General features: G+C 40.6%; 1 protein-coding gene across 1 annotated transcript in view; it reads right to left on the bottom strand.

Moving 5' to 3' along the window:
* The window catches only part of PAPSS1 (3'-phosphoadenosine 5'-phosphosulfate synthase 1), a 29,256-nt gene extending 13,764 nt beyond the window's left edge, over positions 1 to 15,492 (bottom strand). Inside the window, exons 1-5 of the mRNA XM_053461520.1 lie at positions 15,238 to 15,492; positions 9,036 to 9,150; positions 8,178 to 8,413; positions 7,508 to 7,646; positions 6,598 to 6,716 (exon numbers count right to left, since the gene is read on the bottom strand). Coding sequence (XP_053317495.1) covers positions 6,598 to 6,716; positions 7,508 to 7,646; positions 8,178 to 8,413; positions 9,036 to 9,150; positions 15,238 to 15,297 — 669 coding nt within the window. The 5' untranslated portion in view covers positions 15,298 to 15,492. The remainder of the gene's footprint in view (positions 1 to 6,597; positions 6,717 to 7,507; positions 7,647 to 8,177; positions 8,414 to 9,035; positions 9,151 to 15,237) is intronic.
* Positions 15,493 to 19,505: the final 4,013 nt, after the last annotated feature.

Here is a 19,505-nt window from a genome sequence, read left to right as displayed (position 1 = left end):
TTAAGGACAAAGTCAATGGCTGGGATCATGGGAAGAATACAGAGTCTCGCTGTGCCCGGGAAATGAACTCAAGGATGAGTCATAAGGGAGATTCATAAAGCATTGGACAGAAAGAATATTTCTGGTCCATGGAGAGCAGTGTACGAATTTATGCACCATCCTGACTAATATTTGTACACAAAACACAAAATAAACCCAGTCAAGATCTTCAGAGCCAAAACCTTACTGGGCGTCTGACCCATGTTATATGCGTAATCGTTGGACTCCGAATGAACCTTTTCAGCGAACCATGAGGTCATTTTGGAGTTTTAAATCGTATAAATAAGAAGGATACTTCAAATGTCACAGTATCTAAAAATCCCTTCCAGCTGGTGGGGGACAGACCTAATCTACAGGAGAGCCCACAAACCTGCATTTAAAAAGCTAAGAGTCATATAGCTGAATTAAAAAAATCTGTTTATACATTAGAGGAACCCTGTGAAGCTCATGACTAGAATCTCAACTTCTAGTCCCTCATTCCTGTGATCCAAAACTGTGTTTTATTTGGAATTTCTTGCTATGGCTTAACGTTAACAGAGTTGAGCTGCAGGTTAGAGATGGAACCACGGGTCAGATTTTATCCTTTATATAATAAATGGATCAAAATGACGGCTCAAATTTCAAAGATGTTCTTACAATTCCACTTCCAAAATAAAAAGCTGCATCTGGAATGAACACGCACCTCCACATGTAGATTGGAAGTTTGGGAACATCTTAACCTATGGTGTTGGTTTGTCTTAAGTCTGTCAGTTCTAGTTTTGTTTTACCCTTTACATGTTGGTATTGTAAGGAGTTCTACGTAAATTGTTGGTGCTATATAAAAAGACAATAATCAGCATAAAATCCTTTACCCTTTTATTTCAACTTTATCACCCTGGTGACCCCACAGAAAGGTCGAAAGGAGACAAGCAGTGATTCACGGTTTGAGAACAAATTTGCAACAACCTTCTGGTCTTGGTACAACAAGCTCGACATCACTGTATTAGCACCGACTGTTGCAATCTGCTGTGATGTAAGCATCTACCTCTTTTTGTATTAGAGTACGGCTGATAAAAAGTAAATAGTATCGCATGTGAGAAGAAAACAAGCAAAAAAAACATATTTATCCGTTATCCAGAATGACAGAGACGCAGCTCGAACTATACAATTTACAGTTTATAAGTCACTTCATAGGCATTGCCATAACAAAAGTCAATTCTTATTGAGATTATTGTTGAAGAAAATATACAAATTGCCACATCGGCACATCCTAATAAGGACTTATTGCGGGCAGCAGGAATGACAACTTAAAGGGAATTGTTTTTCCTTCCATTTTCTTTAAAATGCACCTGCACAACTTGGCTCCACTGTATGGAAGAGGTCGTTACTAGCCCATGTAACTCGTTCCCATGTGTATTTCCCTAGTTTTTTTCACAATTATGCTATATATTTAAGATCTTGTTTGAGTACCGGTGTTTTATGAACTAGTTGTAATTCAGTATATGCACTACAGGTATGTCATGTAAGAACTACAAAACACACACTAATATGTATATTATACACACAATAAGGAAGAAAAACAACAAAAAAAAAAAAAAACTCACTCACACTCTGGCCCCAATGATGTATATCGTATACATCTAATTCAGCCAGAAAAAAAATGAATGTGTAATTGGAAACTGAAAAAAGAAGGGTATAAAGGGATGAGTTAAACGTTCCAGACACAACACAGCTCTACCACCATACATCAAATGTTAATAGAATGGATTTCTTTTAGTAGGTTTGCTGTAAATGATAAAGAACAGAGCCATTCTGGAGATCTCTATGAGATACACTTATATCCTTTCACACACCAATATGTCAAAACTCTGTATGTGCTTAATAAAACAATGAGATCCAACAAGCTCTGCAACTGTGCTGCAACATCCAAGATTCCAACCAAACCATTTTAAAAGACCTTCGTCTCAGATTACCCCAAGTCGCTCATCCACCACCATTACTTGACCAGATTTCAAGTACAGACCTTATAAAGCAAAGCATAAATACCTAATGGAAAATCTATACATCTAGATGTGCTGAAGGACGAACACATTGCAAAACAATAAAACACACCACAGCCGCGTTTGAGGACAAACCTTGGAACCACAATTCCATATTAACAAATCGACATTCATGAGGATAGACATTTTAATATCTAATATGCCAATATCCATGGTTACTAAGGGAGCTGATCTTTAAAGGGAAAGTCACATGAAAAATAAAAAATATATCTCTCGTTGAGTATAAAATACAGCGATGTAAACAGTAAATCGCGTTGACAAAGTCTTGGTTTTAAACAGCTGCTATCTGCTGACCTGGTGGCTGTTATTGTTGTCAGTCGAGTGATATTTTGGGTGATTTCCCCTGCTTAAACACCAAAGGATGCTGATTCTTTATGGCAACACTAGTGAAGTCCTGCCTTTTCATGAAAATGTAGTTCCTCAGTTAGAGTGTCTGGCTGAGTGATTAAGACTAAGCCATTCTACTGTTTACCACAGGCAGTGTGGTAAGGAGCCAGTGTGCTTGGGTAACCGAGCAGCCCAAGATACCAGAGCTAGAACACAGTTAAAAATAATTTTGAAAACGTATAAATTGAAAGTGGAAATAAAAATGCGATGGGAATTTCCCTTTTAACAATAGCGTGAATTATTAAAAATATACAACCAATAGAACGGAGAATCACTTAACACTAAGTAGGATATTAGCACCTCAACCTATAGGTTAGAAATATGGTGACCCTTTCATTAGGTTTGCTCGTAAGTTGCTCATTGTCAGGTTTAAGTGTAACAATTAGCAGCTTGTATAACATCTCTATATTCACAATATTGCAGGTGCACTAAACATGGCAAGATTTGGCCTCCAAACCTGTAGAGTTTGAATCACAGAAGAATGAACTTCAAGTTTTAGGTACGACCAATGAGCAGAACCCTCAAGCTCGCAACAAAGTCACTGCAGTACTTATGTCCTACTCTGACCAACTAACCAAAGACGGATTTTCTTCTTTCCTCGCTTCGGGGAAAAGCACCCAATTCCATAAGCGTTTTGCTTTCAGGTTCTAATTCTCTCAATACACGGTTTACGTTTTATGAACTTATTAAGAGATCTGCTGGAGTCTATGGTTCTAGGTCACTGTGTCACAGGTATAATAGAGTTCAGCAATAGAACAGTGAACATTCCATTAAAGGAACAATAAAAGGGATTTTATTTTTGGGTAAAATCTTCTACCCTACACAAACATAACACAGTAAAAACCAACAGCACAAAAGGACACGTTCTTTGTAGAGATTACCTATCCTTAGACTGCCACCTACTGGTAGAAACATTTATTTCGAGACCGTAAGCTCAGAACCCAAGTCCAGGAACACGATTATCACATTTAATTTTAATGCGTTCAAGGGAAGGACGCCAGAATGAAAAATGGAGAAGCCACCGTTTATAAACGATGGGTGTACACAAAATGAACTTGCCACATTGTAAATCTCTTGTAAACCTTCTAAAACACAGCTTCTTGCTCATGCAATCTTTCAAAAACAGATGCATTCTAACATTTCTAAATAAAAAGAACCACATGTTGAAAGACATACAAAAATTATGCTAGATACATAACATGGAACTGTGGAAGGTTAGTTATGTCTTATTAAACTGATAAAAGTCCTCTTTAGAGGGACAATGTTTAAGATGTATGTATACATCGGCTATACATTCACCAGGGTAAAGGCTACTGTAATATTAGTTCAAGAATGGAAGGAATAGACAACTGTACTGAGCAAGAAATAATCAAGAGTTACGAGTATTGTTTGCTATAAGAAAACAGATGTTTTCCAATTAGTTACCATCGAAATGTTTGTTGCCGGGTGTCTGCTCGAATGTTCAATATCCTTGATTTAGTGCGCCAACAAGAACCTACTTTTTATTTTATAAACTACAAAAAAAAAAACAAAACACTAGACACACTATGTGTTCCTATAATCTTTGAATTTGACTCAGAAACTGCTGCAATTTATATTGCTTTAAGTTTAGGGATTGCTTAACCATCATAGACCATAGAATTTCCAGCGGTTACAACAAGGATTATGGTGAAGAACAAAACCAAAATGTGTGGGATTCTTCAAACTGGCCTGGCCATTTCTATCTAAACTAGACCAACAAGTTAAAAGCCAAACACTGATCATTATTTTTAATGTATATTTAATGTTCTATTACTATTCTATTTCTGGAACTTATGGTGTTAGCATGTGTTTTGGATAACGGTTTTACAACCGGAGCTTATCGAAGAAGAAAAATAAATTTTTGGTATTTATTAGGTTGATCTTTAGATTACCTCGCATCGTTTACTAAATGCACGGCTGACATTTTCCATCAATACCGGCCATCATTATATCGGGAAAAGCCACGTACCAGGTAAAAGAATAGGCAGCCACGTGATTTTTTTCTCTTATTTCCTAAAGACACACCAAAAGGCGATGAGCTTACTAGATTCTATGCCAACAGAGACAATCCGAAAAACCTAGAGCACTGACTTCTCTATAGACCACTTCTCTATGGTTCGGGACTATTCAGTCACACCAGAAGAAAAATATATAGTGAATTTGTAGGCAGTGGAAATAAAAACCCATATGTGAAATACTGTGCAGTGTTAACATATGGTTTTCTTTTTTTAGATGGACACGTAAAACTTCAAAAAGTCCTTTGATAGCCAAGTTTGCGAGCACTTTACATGTTTATGATACGAAGCTTTTGCCTGAAAAAGAAAATGTTTATATACAAATATAAAGCAAGTCGGAGTGAATCGGATCTTTATTGCCTCTGCTAGGCATGTGGTGATGAGGTGTAACCGAGCGGAGCTGACAGTTTTACGATTCATCAATTATTTGCAGTAGAAGTATCTTTACGGCAAAGCATTAAAACAGCTTTCTTTAAAAGAGTTAAGCGTGTGGACTATAACATGTGATCATTCGGTAACAAGCATCATACTTGCTCGCCATTCTAGCACGATTAGAAATCAATAACACATTATAATTTAAATGAGAAATAAAAATAAAAAAAATTACACAAGAAAATATATTGATTTTTTTTTTTAAATAGCAAATTTTATTCCGGGTGACGGGTTTACTAAAAATTCCACCCAAGATAAGGAAAATATTTAATCAAGGAGATTAACATAAAAACTGATCGAAGAAACTCTTAAAGCAGGTGTCGACAAATTTGGTTTGGCTCTAGGAGCCAGCAAAAAAAAAATAAAAAAATTTAGGAGCCAATTTTTTTTCTTTCCCAATAATGTTTTGGTTTTTTTTTTCCCATTTATTACCCTCTGGTCTGCAGTGAAACAATATTTATTGGGACAATATGACATAAAACACATTCTTTCTTCAGTGCTGTACCATTTTTTACAGTACTGCTGTTAACCTCTTCATGACAAGGTATTTTTCACCATATAGACTCAGGTTTGAATTTCTTATGTTCACAAACACTAACATTCCGCACACATGTAAAAACATACCAACACCATACACTTATACACACTAACACTATATGCTGACATACACACTCATGCTAATGCCATATGCACACACTATCCAACAACATACCCTCACACACACACTGGTTAACAATATACATATATAATATTACACATTCTAGCACTATGCATTACATGACTCTGTTGGGCGCCTCACGACATCCACTTCACCGCGCCCCCGCAGGAAAGCATAAAGGTGCCAGATTGGCCAGGGCTGCCATTGTCAGTTTTTATCCCCAAAACCATGGGAATTTTTTAAGCCGTGACTTAAAGGGTCCTTTAAAATGGCATATGTAACCCAAATGTACACTTACATGTCACATGGATTCAAATGTAGTCATGTACATTCATTTTAAGGGAACGTTGACGCGGACCATACCAAAGTTTGAGTAAAGACAAGAACTAATAATGAAGCCGGTGCCTCAATCATATTGGTGGGTCACAGTGGGTACATAATACATTGACTAGGCGAATGAAGATTTTAGGCTTTGTAAAGAATTGTTGTAATTAAACATTTCAACAACGTGTATTGATGAAGTGTTCTTAGCATGCGCTAGTCAAAATTAACAATGTAAAAGACAATGTATTATGATGATTGTTATGAGCAAAATGAGCTCTCTTCTGCTTATGAATCCCATGCCCCTGAATGCATCGCAGTATGCCTGCAATTCACTTTAAAGTTCATTATCGGACACAGCTACTGACAGTTTTTTTTTATTATTATTATTTACAGCATCAAGAATCATTTGCTCTCCAGTTGTTATCATAGTGGTTCCAACTCTGTGACTTCATCATTCATTATGAAGGGCCAACAGTAGTGAGTTTTTCTAGCATAAAGGGCTAACCCTGTATAATGCATAATTCAATGCGTAAGAAAGATTTTACCAAATTTAACTATGCACTGCAAAGGGCCAGCCAGCTCTTTCAGCAGCAGACATATTGGACTTACAAAAATAATTATCTGCAGTAAATGTGATGGGTAATTGAAACAGGACAATTATAAGCTTTTGAATTGTTCTTACCATTTCCTGCAAAAGCTCGACAACTTGTTGTATACAATCATTTACATCACAGGAGTCTGTTTTCAGTACTAGTTCTGGGGCTTCAGGCTTTTCATACTCTGCGTCAATCCCCGTGAAGCCTACAGAGAAATTGTCAACAGGCAACAGGAGTGAGAAACGAGTCTCCCATGTAAAAAGTAAATACAAAGATAACTACATAAAATAGTTGTCAAGAAGCTGTAAAATTACTAAACTTAAAATTACTTACTAGATCCACAAACACATTATGTATGTATGTATGTATGTATAATATATATATATATATATATATATATATATATATATATATATATATATATATATATATAAGAATACGATTTCCATCCAAAATGAGTCTCAGCTATTTCCCTGAAGGACTTGAACACATCCTTTACTAAAAAATATAACAATTATATTATAACAAGCAGATTTTTTGAAAATGAATATACCCAACTGCAGAAACTCTAGAGATCTAGATTTCTATTAAAATTATTCATTAAATATAATCCAACTCTCTCTTTTTAAGGAGATCCATAGCTACAGAGTTGACTTATGCCAAGCAAGGGGTAAGTGGTTTAACTAAACCAAGAGTGCCATCCAGTGGTGCTTTATAGTACTGCATGAAATATATATATATATATATATATATATATATATATATATATATATATATATATATATTATATATATAGTACTTCAGTGGATACAGCAATTCATAAGTATCGCTCATGAAACCTTTGCTAACTTACACACAGGTTGTGCCTTAAAACCATTGTAAAAAACAATTTGGAGAAAGGTACACATTGACTAATATTTTGTGAACATGGTTCTCTGCATATTGAAGGCCACAGACAGACACAGTGAAGTCCGCGGTAGTTCAACCGCTTCTTACCTTTGATTTCCCCGGCTCTGGCCTTTTTGTATAGCCCCTTAACATCGCGCTGCTCACAAACATACAAAGGGGCATCCACAAACACTTCATAAAACGGTAGCCCAGCTGCCTCATGAATTTGCCGAGCATTGTTACGATCCTAAGGAGGCACCAAGTTAAATAAGTAAAGCAGGGTAACAAATTAACCAAATAGATGTTTTTCTGACATTAAATTCTAGGTTTAAAACATCATTCCTCTAAAATTTATAAACAAATACGTACATAATCATATATAGGTTTCATCGACAAAAAAAAAAAAAAAAAAAAAAAAAAAAATCAGGGAAAAGGAGCCAAGGGGAAATATATCAAATGCAGTCATGTATAGTATTGTATCAAGGAGTCTTAAATTACAAAGCAGCGGCATTATCTTCAGGACTGACTTATAGGTGCTCTGATCTAGTTGTATACTTAATTGTCTGCTACATTTCGCTAAAGAGCACTTAAATACTTTTTGGCTGGCTTACTAAAAGTAGTTGCGTTTGTGCAGCCTTTGGCCATCCCACTGGAAACGAACAGATGTTTACAAGCAAACTAGGCCATTTCAGCGGATCGCTATGCGGCTCCCCACCGCCAACTCCGCTGGGCCAGCTGAACCGGTTTTCAAAAATCTAGGTCGGTTCCAGGAGCTCACCTTGGTGTACGGAGATATGAAGCTGGCAATACACACAAGACCAGCATCTGCAAACAACTTGGCAACTTCAGCGATACGGCGAATGTTTTCCTCGCGATCTTCCTGCGTGAACCCAAGATTTTTACTGAGTCCATGACGGATGTTATCCCCATCGAGAGTATAGCAGGGAATGCCATGGCACACTAGGTATTCTTCCAGCGCCATGCTCACCGTAGTCTTTCCAGCACCGGATAGACCTAGAGATCAGAAAATGATCATAATGGGAAGGGTTAACTGATTTACAAAAAAGCAGGTAGATTTTAGTCAATCAAACCCTGCCCTATAATATGTGCACGTTTTAATGACCCAAGCGCTAACCCAGGCTCCAGGCAGACAACACAACAAATTTTGTGCCCATGCATATGCAATGGCGTGTACAAATGGAACCTATCCCACATACACACAATCCTGCTATACATGCCAAGATGCCATTCGACTATAAAAAGGACAGCCAAGCAGCACTGCAGGGCATTTAACCAAGAAGGTACGGGTTTCTAGATCTCCCTTAAAGCGTCAGTTATGTGTTAAAAATAAAGCACTCCATTCCATCATTATAGGAAACTAGTTCTTTTCTACGCATGTTGAATATAAAATTAGAACAAGCGAATGCTCTCCGGGAGTCTTTCTTTAATTTCATAGTCTAATGGTCTGCAACAATGGTTTACCACGTTGCAGAAGAATGAAACTCAACTGCAAAAGGTACAATAGTTACAGCAAAGGGTTAAGGCTACAAAGGCACCACATACATACGTCCTTTGTTGCACCCTTTCTACCAGGATGGTGAATCTTTGGTTCACTGGCTCTACATGGCCATGATACCTGTTAGCCAGACTGTACAGCCACGAAATCCACTTCTTGTTCCCAGAACCTGGCCTCGCTTGTTCCTGCTGACATGATGAGCCTGATATGTAACGTTGGTCGCCCGCTGCATTCCCTGTAATACGATTTTTTGGTCAGTCTTGATACACCACATTTTTCTACATGGATGTAAGAATCATTTTGCTTTGCATCGTACTCATTTGAAAGACAGCAAAGTTTACTTCCAATATAAGAAATATAACCTAAAAGCCTTGGACTGAACGCACATGGGGCTGAAGCAAGCATTTTAATATCGCAAAACAATGTTAAAGAATATGACTTCTCCAAAGGATCTTTTTCTTTTAATTAACACCCACATAATAAATTTATTGTATAGAAAAAGAGTAGTAGTAGTAGTAGTAGTAGTAGTAGTAGTACAAAGTTGTTCAGTGAGTTTGCTGGATACAGATAGTCTCCTCGTCGGTAAGTCTGGGTACTGGCTCCATACCGGGGAACTCGAAGAAATTGCCCAAGTCTCAGCGTTTTTCCTCCATTCTCAGGAAGAAGGTGCAAAATCTTAGGGTCACATAGTCTCAAGCTGACTCCTTCATAGTCAACATGGCCTGATGACACCAGAGCCTCTCAATTAGTGCCTTTGCTACCAAATTGTTTGTATGCATGTTACTCAATTAAGTATATCTTTAAATAATGACAAATAAAAGGTTTCCATGACAACATTCACCATATGGACAAAAGTATTTTTACACCTGACCATTATACCAACAGGGACTTTGATGACATCACATAGACAGTAATGTGTAGTTGGTCATCACTTTGCAGCCATAAACAGCTTCCACTCTTCTGGGAAGGCTTCCCACAAAATTTTGGAGTGTTTCAGTGGGAATTATTGCCCATTCATCCAGTAGGGCATTTATGAGGTCAGGCACTGATGTTGGACGAGAAGGCCTGGCTCACAATCTACGTTCCGGGTCATCCTAAAGGTGTTTAGTGGGGTTGAGGTCAGGTCTCTGTGCAAGCCAGTCAAGTTCTTCCACAGCAAACTCAAGCAACCATGTCTTTATGGACCTTGCTTTGTGCACTATTATATGAACAATAGTATAGGAAATCACCTCTCAATTAGTTAAATCAGGGTTTGGACTAGGCCCAGTGAAGGAAAATCTTCATGCTTCAGCATACCGAGACATTTTGGACAATGCTTTGCTTCCAAATTTGTGGGAACAGTTTGGTGAAGGGCCTTCTCTATTCCAGCATGACTGTGCCCCAGAGCACAAAGCAAGGTCCATTAAGTTATGGTTGGATGAGTTTGGCGTGGAGAAACTCAAGACCTGCACAGAGCCTTGACCTTAACTTCACTGAACGGCTTTGGAATGGCCTTCTCGTTCAGCAGCAGTGCCTGACCTCACAAATGCTCTACTGGATGAATGGGCGAAAATCCCCACAGAAACACTCCAAAATCTTGTGGAAAGCCTCTTGTGGAGACAGTTATAGCTGCAAAAGAGGGAACCAACTACATATTAATGTCTACGTATTTAGACTGGGATGTCATCAAAGTCCCTGTTGGTGTGATGGCCAGGTGTCCCAATACTTGTGTCCATATAGTGTATATCATTGTACATGGGAGGAGTCACTACTAAGAATCTTCATAATGGGTCATTAAAGGGTTAAAATTCAAAGAGGCTCAGGGTCGGCTCATTTACAAAGTTCTCTACTAAATTCACACTTTTAAACATAGAACCTAACTGCAGTTAAGTACTATTCTGTCCATGTTTCCTAATCTAGTGACCTGAATCAGTACTTGGTCTTGTATAATGTCCCTCACTGCTAACCGCTACCACTTCTGATAAGAGGCTGGTCCATTTATTTACCACCCTCTCAGTAGAGACGTATGTAACAATGTTTAGCCCAATGAGGAGAGATGTTAAGGTGAAGTGCCATTTATGCGTGGGTGACAGAACTTGAAGCAACCTTTTTTTCCGGAAACGTGTAACAAGGCAAGGAAAAAGAATAGACTTGGGCACCAGCAACGTCTTTGTGGAAAAAAAAATTCTTATTCTATGAATATCAGTCCATTCCTGTGTTTGTTTCGGGCGAATATTCGTATTCGTTTTATTCTTTGTTTTCTGTCACTTGCCATGGAAATGCTGTGAAATGGTGATGAAATCAATAAATGAACGCATAGAAGTTGAATGGGGAATTTGTGAGCAATTTCACATACTTGCCTAACATTTGCAACTTAGCTACAATGGCATACTTACCTAGAACCCGAATTTGATGGGACAGGACTGTAAGAAAACGGGGGGGGGGGTCCATTTTCATGTGCTCCCGAATACAAATACGCTAGTCTAAAAAAGAACTGCTTTGAGTTTTACTAAAATAATATATATTAGTAGCAGAAGCTAAAAGGCATGCAAAACATCTCTACAATTAAGGGCTGGCTTTGGGTGTTGAAGCACTCTGTGCAGACCACTGTCCCATAGCGCCCCCTCCCCCCACGTCATCACCCCCAGAGTCTCTTTGTCCCCTTATTCACTAGGTGGCAGCTCTCTTTTCCTCCCCGTGCATTTGTAGGTATTAATAAATGACAAATGAAAACACAGCCTTGCAGGTATAAAGAACTGAAAAATCACATGCAGACTCAGCACTTAAGGTATAGATGAAATAATGCATGGAAACCCCAAATTACAGGCCGCATACCCCAGAGGCCAGCCCTGGCACCCAGATTGCACACATAGGACTTGCCCAGCACCCAGATTACATCCACAGTGGGCTCCTCTCAGTCCGACTCTCACACATCTGTGCTCACTGGAGCCCAGGAGGTCATATGACCCCTTACCAGGGATGACATCATATCCCGACACTCTGCATGAATAGCCAGTCGGTTAGAAGGAGATCCATGATCTTGCAAACTGGCCCTAACTTTTCAGAGGTGGACTACCTCTGGATGAAGAGGACAGGGTGGTGGACACCTTGACGACCCCTGGGCGCTCTGACTTCTGCATTCCTGCAGGGAGTGGGAGAGGCTGTCTCTCCGTCCCTGGTGAGGGGAGATCTTTTAATTGCAGCAGAGGAGGCGTGCACTGGGGTGTTGCACCCTGTACAGTCACACGTCACACACACCATGACCATTGCTCTACATATACCCCCCCCCTATGTGGGTGGCAAAACAAACAGGCTTTACAAGTCATACCTACATCTCTGCAATTAACTACAGATACACACCTGTCTGTCCACTCGCTCATTATCTTGTCGTCTAATTCCTACCTCTTGCGCTCATATACAGGTCTTCTCAATGGCTGCCTGTTGCCAAGCCAAACCACAGCTTATCAGCCTCTTCTCTTGTCTCTAGTCTTAGGGAAGCCTCTGTTAAATCTCTGTGGGAAGTTGCCATTTATACAAATCCCCTCTTCACACCCCATTTACGTTAACATTTTTTTACATTTTCAAAACACTTGTGAAACTGATACATTTCAGTCGAAGGGTAACAGTTTTGACACACGTGTGGGTTGCATTTAATGATTAACACCTGAATAAGTAATGCTTTTTATGGTATGGCACTGCTAGTGCTCTGGCAAGTACCGTATTACTGTTATGGCCCTTTAAGAAGGACATCAGGCTAAAAGAGCTTAGTGAAACAGTTCAAGGACACATTGTTCTCCTGAGCGTTGAACAACTAAATAGAAAATCTCCAAGGGGGCAGTACCCTGAAGAGATTTTGTGAAGTAGAACACACTCACTCACTCAAAGAGCAGGATTGCAGAGTACTGAAGCAGGTAAAAAAACAAATAAAAACATATAATCGCCTGTCGTCTGTAGCATCAGTCACCACAGAGTTCCAGAATACTTCTGGAAGCAACATCAGCACAAGCACTAGGAGCTTCATTCATTAGGTTTTCATGACTGAGCAGCTGCACACAAGCCAAAGATCACCATTATGCACAATGCCAAGTGTCGGCTGGAGTGGAAGCACACAACTCTGGATAGCCAGCTTACTTTGTTGGACCGTCAAACAGACAGAGCATGCTGGCCAGAAAGTTGCATGTTCATGACACATTAAGGAGACCCTATTCATTAAAGGGAAAGTTGACAACTTCTTAACTTGGCTACAGGTAGAGTTTGGCTAGCCAAATTTAATTTATAGTCAAACCAGCAGGTTTCTTCACCCACTATACCGGGCTAGCTCATCCCTTGCTTCTGAAGAAGGCTGCCAGGGTTGGTCCTTCATAAGGATCAGTAAAATGAGCGAGATCAACACTTTCCCTTTACTGAATAAACACCAAGGGAGTGCCCGCTTTTCAGCTGTTCCTTGCCGACGTGGATAATTTATTGACTCGACCCACTGGAGATGACACAGAGGAAGTTAGTTAAATGGTACATGTGACGGCCCTGGGTTAATAAGTGCCGTCCATAGTAGTTATGACCATCCAGGGTTAATGAGTGCCGCTTGTATCAATTACTGTTTGAGTTCCATATTTCCTTTCTATGTATGTGCCGTTTATTGCCTATGCTCCGTTCCCCTTCCCGTCCTACCCTATCCATGTACCACATGCCCATGGACTTTGGCCCCTCGTAGCCCGGACAACCCCGCGGAGACTGGAGATCCCTGGTCGCTGGGACCGCTAGAGAAGCGGAGCTCAGCCAGCGCAGTTATCAAACACACGCCGGCTATCTCGCAGTTCGTCCCGGGGAAACTCTGAACTGCTGCCGCTCGGGGTCGCTTTTTGTACCGGATACCCCCAGGACCCCGAGTTATCCACCGGCACCCTGAGATCGCCGCCGCTCCTCCAGTATCACCCCGAGAATGATAGCTTAAGCTGTTCCACTTATCTATCACCATCTCAGGAAAGCATCTCCCATTGGCAGCTGCCAGACATAACTATGGCAACCTGTTGGCTCTGCAGCATTCAAACAGTTAACGTTTGCTAAAGTCGTACAGACATTGCGGGGCTTGGTGGTCTAAGCGTGGCGCCGGACTGTCTGGGCAGGGCGGGAAGATGTGGGCATGATTTATGGTCTATTTCTCACCTAACCTGTATATAAGCCCGTGTCTTTCCCCAATAAAGTCTGTTACTTCCCTGGACATTAGTCTTGTCTAATGCTTCATGGGCTCGCCGGATCAGTAATTGTCCTTTTGAGGGCAATTACGGCACTGTACTCAGCTACGCCTCGGTGAGCTGCGGTGCCGCGAAGCTAAAGACACCTCACCAGTTCTTGAGCCCTTCCTTGCTAGTGTCAGCTAGCGCTGGTGGCAGTTAACCTTTACGGTCAGGGCAGAACCGATGGGCGTCCCCAGCCGGGTGCAAGGCGTGCCCATCACAGTACATTTGTGGGGACTTTTATTACAGGTGTCCACAGTGGCCCCTGATATAAATGTATAAATCCACTTGACGTCCCATTTCGATGTCCCATCCCCCCCCAAGCCAGTCTCTCTCATCTGTATGGCAACTTTAGAATTCTTTACCCCCATCAGGGTATATTTATTCATTATATGCACTCACCTATTTGTTATTATGGATTGTGTCATTTATTTGTGATAGTTGGGCTTCTTAACAAACACGGCAAATAAGCAGATATATTACATGCCGATACATTTATCATCCGGATAAACCATAACCATCTCACCAGTTATGAGAGCAGAACCTTGCACTCTTCGGCAGAGGAAATAAATGATTTTAAAATACAGATCTATGCCAATCTGGCACCATATGGACTTTTCCCCGTCTTGTTGGGAAGAAGTAGTATATTGTATGAATGGTGTGAGGAATCTGTATCTGGCTTCCTGTAGGATAATCCCACTACAAGTTACTCATTCATATAAATAAAAAGGGTCTTGGATGCCATTCACTAGTGAGTTCATTTAATTTATGCATGAAGTGTCACAGACAGGGCTGGGGAGCGAATGAAGCTGGTCATTACCTGCCCTGCTAACCCTGTTCTCCTGCTGCACACCATCAACCCACCCCATCTACAGCAGAGCTGGATCCAGTCCTTGTGTAAGTGACTTAGACTAACATGTACTTTAATAACATCAACTTCCCCATAGTGCCTGGAATCAGAGACCAGCCCTGCAGCCGGCGATCGCACAACTAGTCAGCCCTTCTCAGTTTAGGGAAGGATGAAGGATGCCTCCCTCTTACGTCTCATCAGCCGGGCCAACGTTCCATGCACAGAAGCCATTCAAATCCGGCCCATTTCCAGCACTCACCCAGTTCTGGAGCTTGCCGATCAGCTTCACCTTCTTGTTCCTGCTCTCCGAAGTGTCCATGTTAGCCGTATGACCGCTGCCGGCCGGGTAAATGGCTGCGATGATGCGTTCCGAACGATTTGTTCCCGTTAAGGAGACAGGGGAGTGTCTGATCGCACGCCGCCTCCAGTCTCGCAGGCAGATCTCCTGCGATGTGACGCAATGATGCTGCGCAGGGCCTCGGAAGTGAGGCAAGTATCGAGCTCAGCAGCTGCAGGAAAAGGAGGATCACATAGTCTCCTGCCGAGAGGGTCTGCGTTAACGAGACGGGTTTCAAGGGGTTAAATGGGGGCGTGGTCTTCTATAGGCTCTCTCACAGACAGATACCTACACGCAGTCGTGGGTTTCAGTCTTGAGTTAATATTATCTGAGTGGGTTATCTATCCTCCCCAGTGTCTCCTTATTGATTCCGCCTGAAGAAGAGACCTCTGTGGTCCTCAAAGCTTATATAACTTTAAATATATCAATATGGCCGTAAAACTAAAAGTATGGCCTTCCACCAGACTCCATGTCTGATGTCCATCGAATTCTGCCCTTTTTTTCCTGGTTTAAAGACAAAACACAGCGCTTGGTCTCGGTGTATAATCTGGATAGCCATAGCCTATCCCTTACCTGGTTAAATACATGTACTGTAGTAGCCTCTACTGCTTCTTCTGCAAGGAGGCTGTTCCACTTATCTACCACCATCTCAGGAAAGTGACGTGATAAATAACACTGGAAAGCATTTCTCTTGGGCATAGAAATATCATACTTAAAATATTAACATGGGTGTCACATTTTGTAATGGGGTATATTTATCTATTTGAAACATATTTCACCAGGAGGACTTCAAACAGCTTTTTTTTTTTTTAAGTATCTCCCATAGGCAGCCACCAGACTTAACTATGGCAACCTGTTGGCTCTGCAGCACTTAAACAGTTAATGTTCAGTACCAGGCGGCTTAAGGAATACAAATACATTTTAAAAACAGATTTTTCATTAAAACAAATTCACCGTATCAAATGTAAATACCCGATCAATAATATCTAATATTTACATAGGTTACAAAGCACTGCGACGCACGCTCTATCTAGTTACATTTCCAGACAAAGCGCATACAATGGAAAGAACGGATCTGTAGTGACCGTAAGGGAGTTGAAGCGGTGAGCGGCCTCTAGACTGTCCATAAGAGAGCAGTGCCTTAGCAGGCTCCACGTGAGTCCTGTACTGAAACCTGCTCCCTCCTTTACAACGGGTGGTTCCTGGCAAACCATAAAGCATCCTTCACGTTGGGTGCTGGGCATCCTCAATGCCATCATCTGGAAAGATTCTGTAACGTACTTGAGTTTAATCTCTACGGTTCCCAACAGATGCTGTGCAATCCAGCACTACCAGGACAAGGGAAGAGATGTCTCCTCTATGGCTGGCTGTGATGAGCTTGTGGGGAGTTCGCAGCTCCTTCATAAATTTGCCACTTGAACCAAGGCATAGTCCGGTTATGAAGGATAGCGATGTCCTCACACAGGGAGTAGGAAAAAGCAGGTCATTTATTTTCCTGCAGAGCCTTTCCTAAAGTCTGTGAGTCCTATATACACAGTTACAAACACGGATGAAGCAATGGATGAAGCCCCAGGACCGTATTAGATTTCAGGACCTCAGAGGTCTCATCTCAAGAAGAAGTCTGAATTTTTAGTCTAATAAAACAACCGATAAGTGGTAGAAATTTTAAGAGCTATAAACTGATCCAAAATTGTGCATATTTGTCACCTATATTGCAAATAAATCTCAACAATAGACTTTAGATTTTTATGTTGGTGCTGTTGTCGAAACCAGTCTGTGACAGAATGACCTGTCAAACAAGGCCCCAAGGTAGTCAGAGATGGCTCCAGCCTGGTTGCCAAACAAAAATAGCACAGGCAGAAACTCCATTGTGTAAACTAATCCCATCAATAGGATTGCTGCCAGGAGATTAAAGGTTGGGTTGTCTACATGTACCTGCTTATCAATGTTAATTTATGTTAATGCCGTTCTGTGGATATATGAGTATGTTTTATATCAATAAACTGTTCATTCCTGCTGCACTCAATTCAAAGTAGTTGTGTCTACTTATTGGGTACTCATAGCAGGGTTCCAAGGTGCGCATGTTGGCTTGTGCTGGAAGTGATTCCGGGGACAACAGGAGGATACTGGATGTTCTCTGGGAGTTACTACAGCTCTCTTGGTGAACCTGCCACATTGGTGGCAGTACCAGCGGGTATACCAGCAGCAAGCTAAAGATGGTTCCAGCACAACAGGACATGCTGGTGCGCAGCAGAGTCGCAGGTTACATACATGCCTGGATGGAGGCTCTCACAGTGGACCAGGGTGTCTGGGGGAATAGTCCTCCCATCCTCCAAGGAATGGTACGTGCTACAACGAGATTGGCGAATGCCGTACCTGGGAGACCAGCCCCAAGAGGACTTGGCTGAGTTGGAGAAGTTGCTTCCACTTGGAATGACTGTGGATTGTGGATACCGGGCCCTGTATTGGCAGGCCGTGCAGTGGTGTCCAGAGCTGAAGGATGACTTCATGCCAGAGGGCGATGACTTTGGCAACCCAGGATTGATAATGGAAAGCCTACAGGAGGACCGAGAATTTTGGGAGCCCATCAAATATCGGTGCAAGGAGATCCGGGAGTTCAGGGAAGGGATTCTCGCAGATGTGCCATGTTACCTGCCCGACTTGTGGGCTGATTTCGATTATTTGGTTTACCAAGAATGGATCCTGGAGCAGGCCTACCGAGAACTCTTTGATCATGCTCAGCACGATTTTAAGGGGATTAAAATGCCTTCTCCTGCCCCCAAATAGTGTAGAATATAACAGAGCTTTTGCTCCCTTAAAGTAATAAATATTTTAATATCTGTGGCACCTAACTTGAAGAAGAAATCACAAGTAAAATTGCAAAATTGGTTGCTTTTTATTTTTTGTTTCTGTTTTTGACATATCCATACTGAGACTACACAAACAAGTATTATAAAGTGAAAACCCTATCTGTCCTTGAAAAAACGGTATATATGTAGTACACCAAACATGAAAAAATAGGAGAATCACAATTGAACAAATATATGGCCTAATTGCAAAAAAGCTCTGGTCACAAAAGAGAGTAAAACCCATGATCATGAAGGGGTTAATGACTCTCTCATATGTAGTAATGTACACTACCTCCAGGGGTCTCAAGAAAAAACTCATAACACAGGCTGTTGTAACTTAAGCAAGCCACCAGAGGTCACAAGAAGCTGTCAAATAATGTGGCATGGGTGCAAGATTAAATGTAATTAAAGAGTAACAAAATCACATCTCAATAGAAAATACATTAACAATTATTGCATGAAACAATATATTAAAAATTACTGCGATATAAAGAGGTAATCATTTCACAAATGCTTCCTTCAGGTGTAAGGATATTAATATTTATTAATCTATATTGTAAGCTGGTTTGAGCAGGGCCCTCCTCATCTGTTGTCTCTGTAAGTCAAACTGTTATGTTACATACTACTTGTGTCCTGTACAGCGCTATGGAATTTGATGGCGCTATATAAAAAAATAATAATAATAAATAATAATAATTTATGGCAAGAAATACAATAAACAATCATAATGTGTAGCCTAGGTTTAGGCTGAAGTCTGTCATCAATGATAATAATATGTTGAGGTCCGATCTTAGTTCCATGAATAAGTTCTTCAACTTATTTTTGCAAAATATTTTGGCAGTAAACGGTATTTGGTATGAGGTCCACCTTTAAGGGCTCGAGTTGGACAATTTTCTTGGGAACTGCTGTCATGCTACCTATTGCTTGTCCTTTCTGTTTGTCAATCAGCGTGATCCTTTTAGAGATATTTAGGGACAGTCTGTGGCACAGCCAGCATTATCATCAAGGTCTTGTCTTGAACTTCTCTCCTTTGTCCACAGCCCACCCTTACATAGGCTGCCTGAACATCATGGGGAATAAAAATCATGCAGATCCAGAAAACAAGAAGTCAAGTTATCTGCTCTTATGGTGAATCTATAAGGTGGGTTTAATTAAATGTAATAAATACAAACAATATATTTCACTTATTTTAATCTGTAAGCAACTTTATGTGTGTTTTGTTTAGTAAACTGTAAAATTTAGGTGCACCTAGTAAATGTAAATGTGTAAATAGCTATGTTGTAAGTTTGACGATCAATGAACAACACACATACAGTATAGATCTATAAAAAAGGCTAAAAT

The sequence above is a fragment of the Spea bombifrons genome, chromosome 1 (assembly GCF_027358695.1).
Source record: "Spea bombifrons isolate aSpeBom1 chromosome 1, aSpeBom1.2.pri, whole genome shotgun sequence".
Classification (NCBI taxonomy): Eukaryota; Metazoa; Chordata; class Amphibia; order Anura; family Pelobatidae; genus Spea; species Spea bombifrons.
Note: the sequence above shows the minus strand (reverse complement) of the source record. Positions and strands in the feature narration are given on the sequence as shown.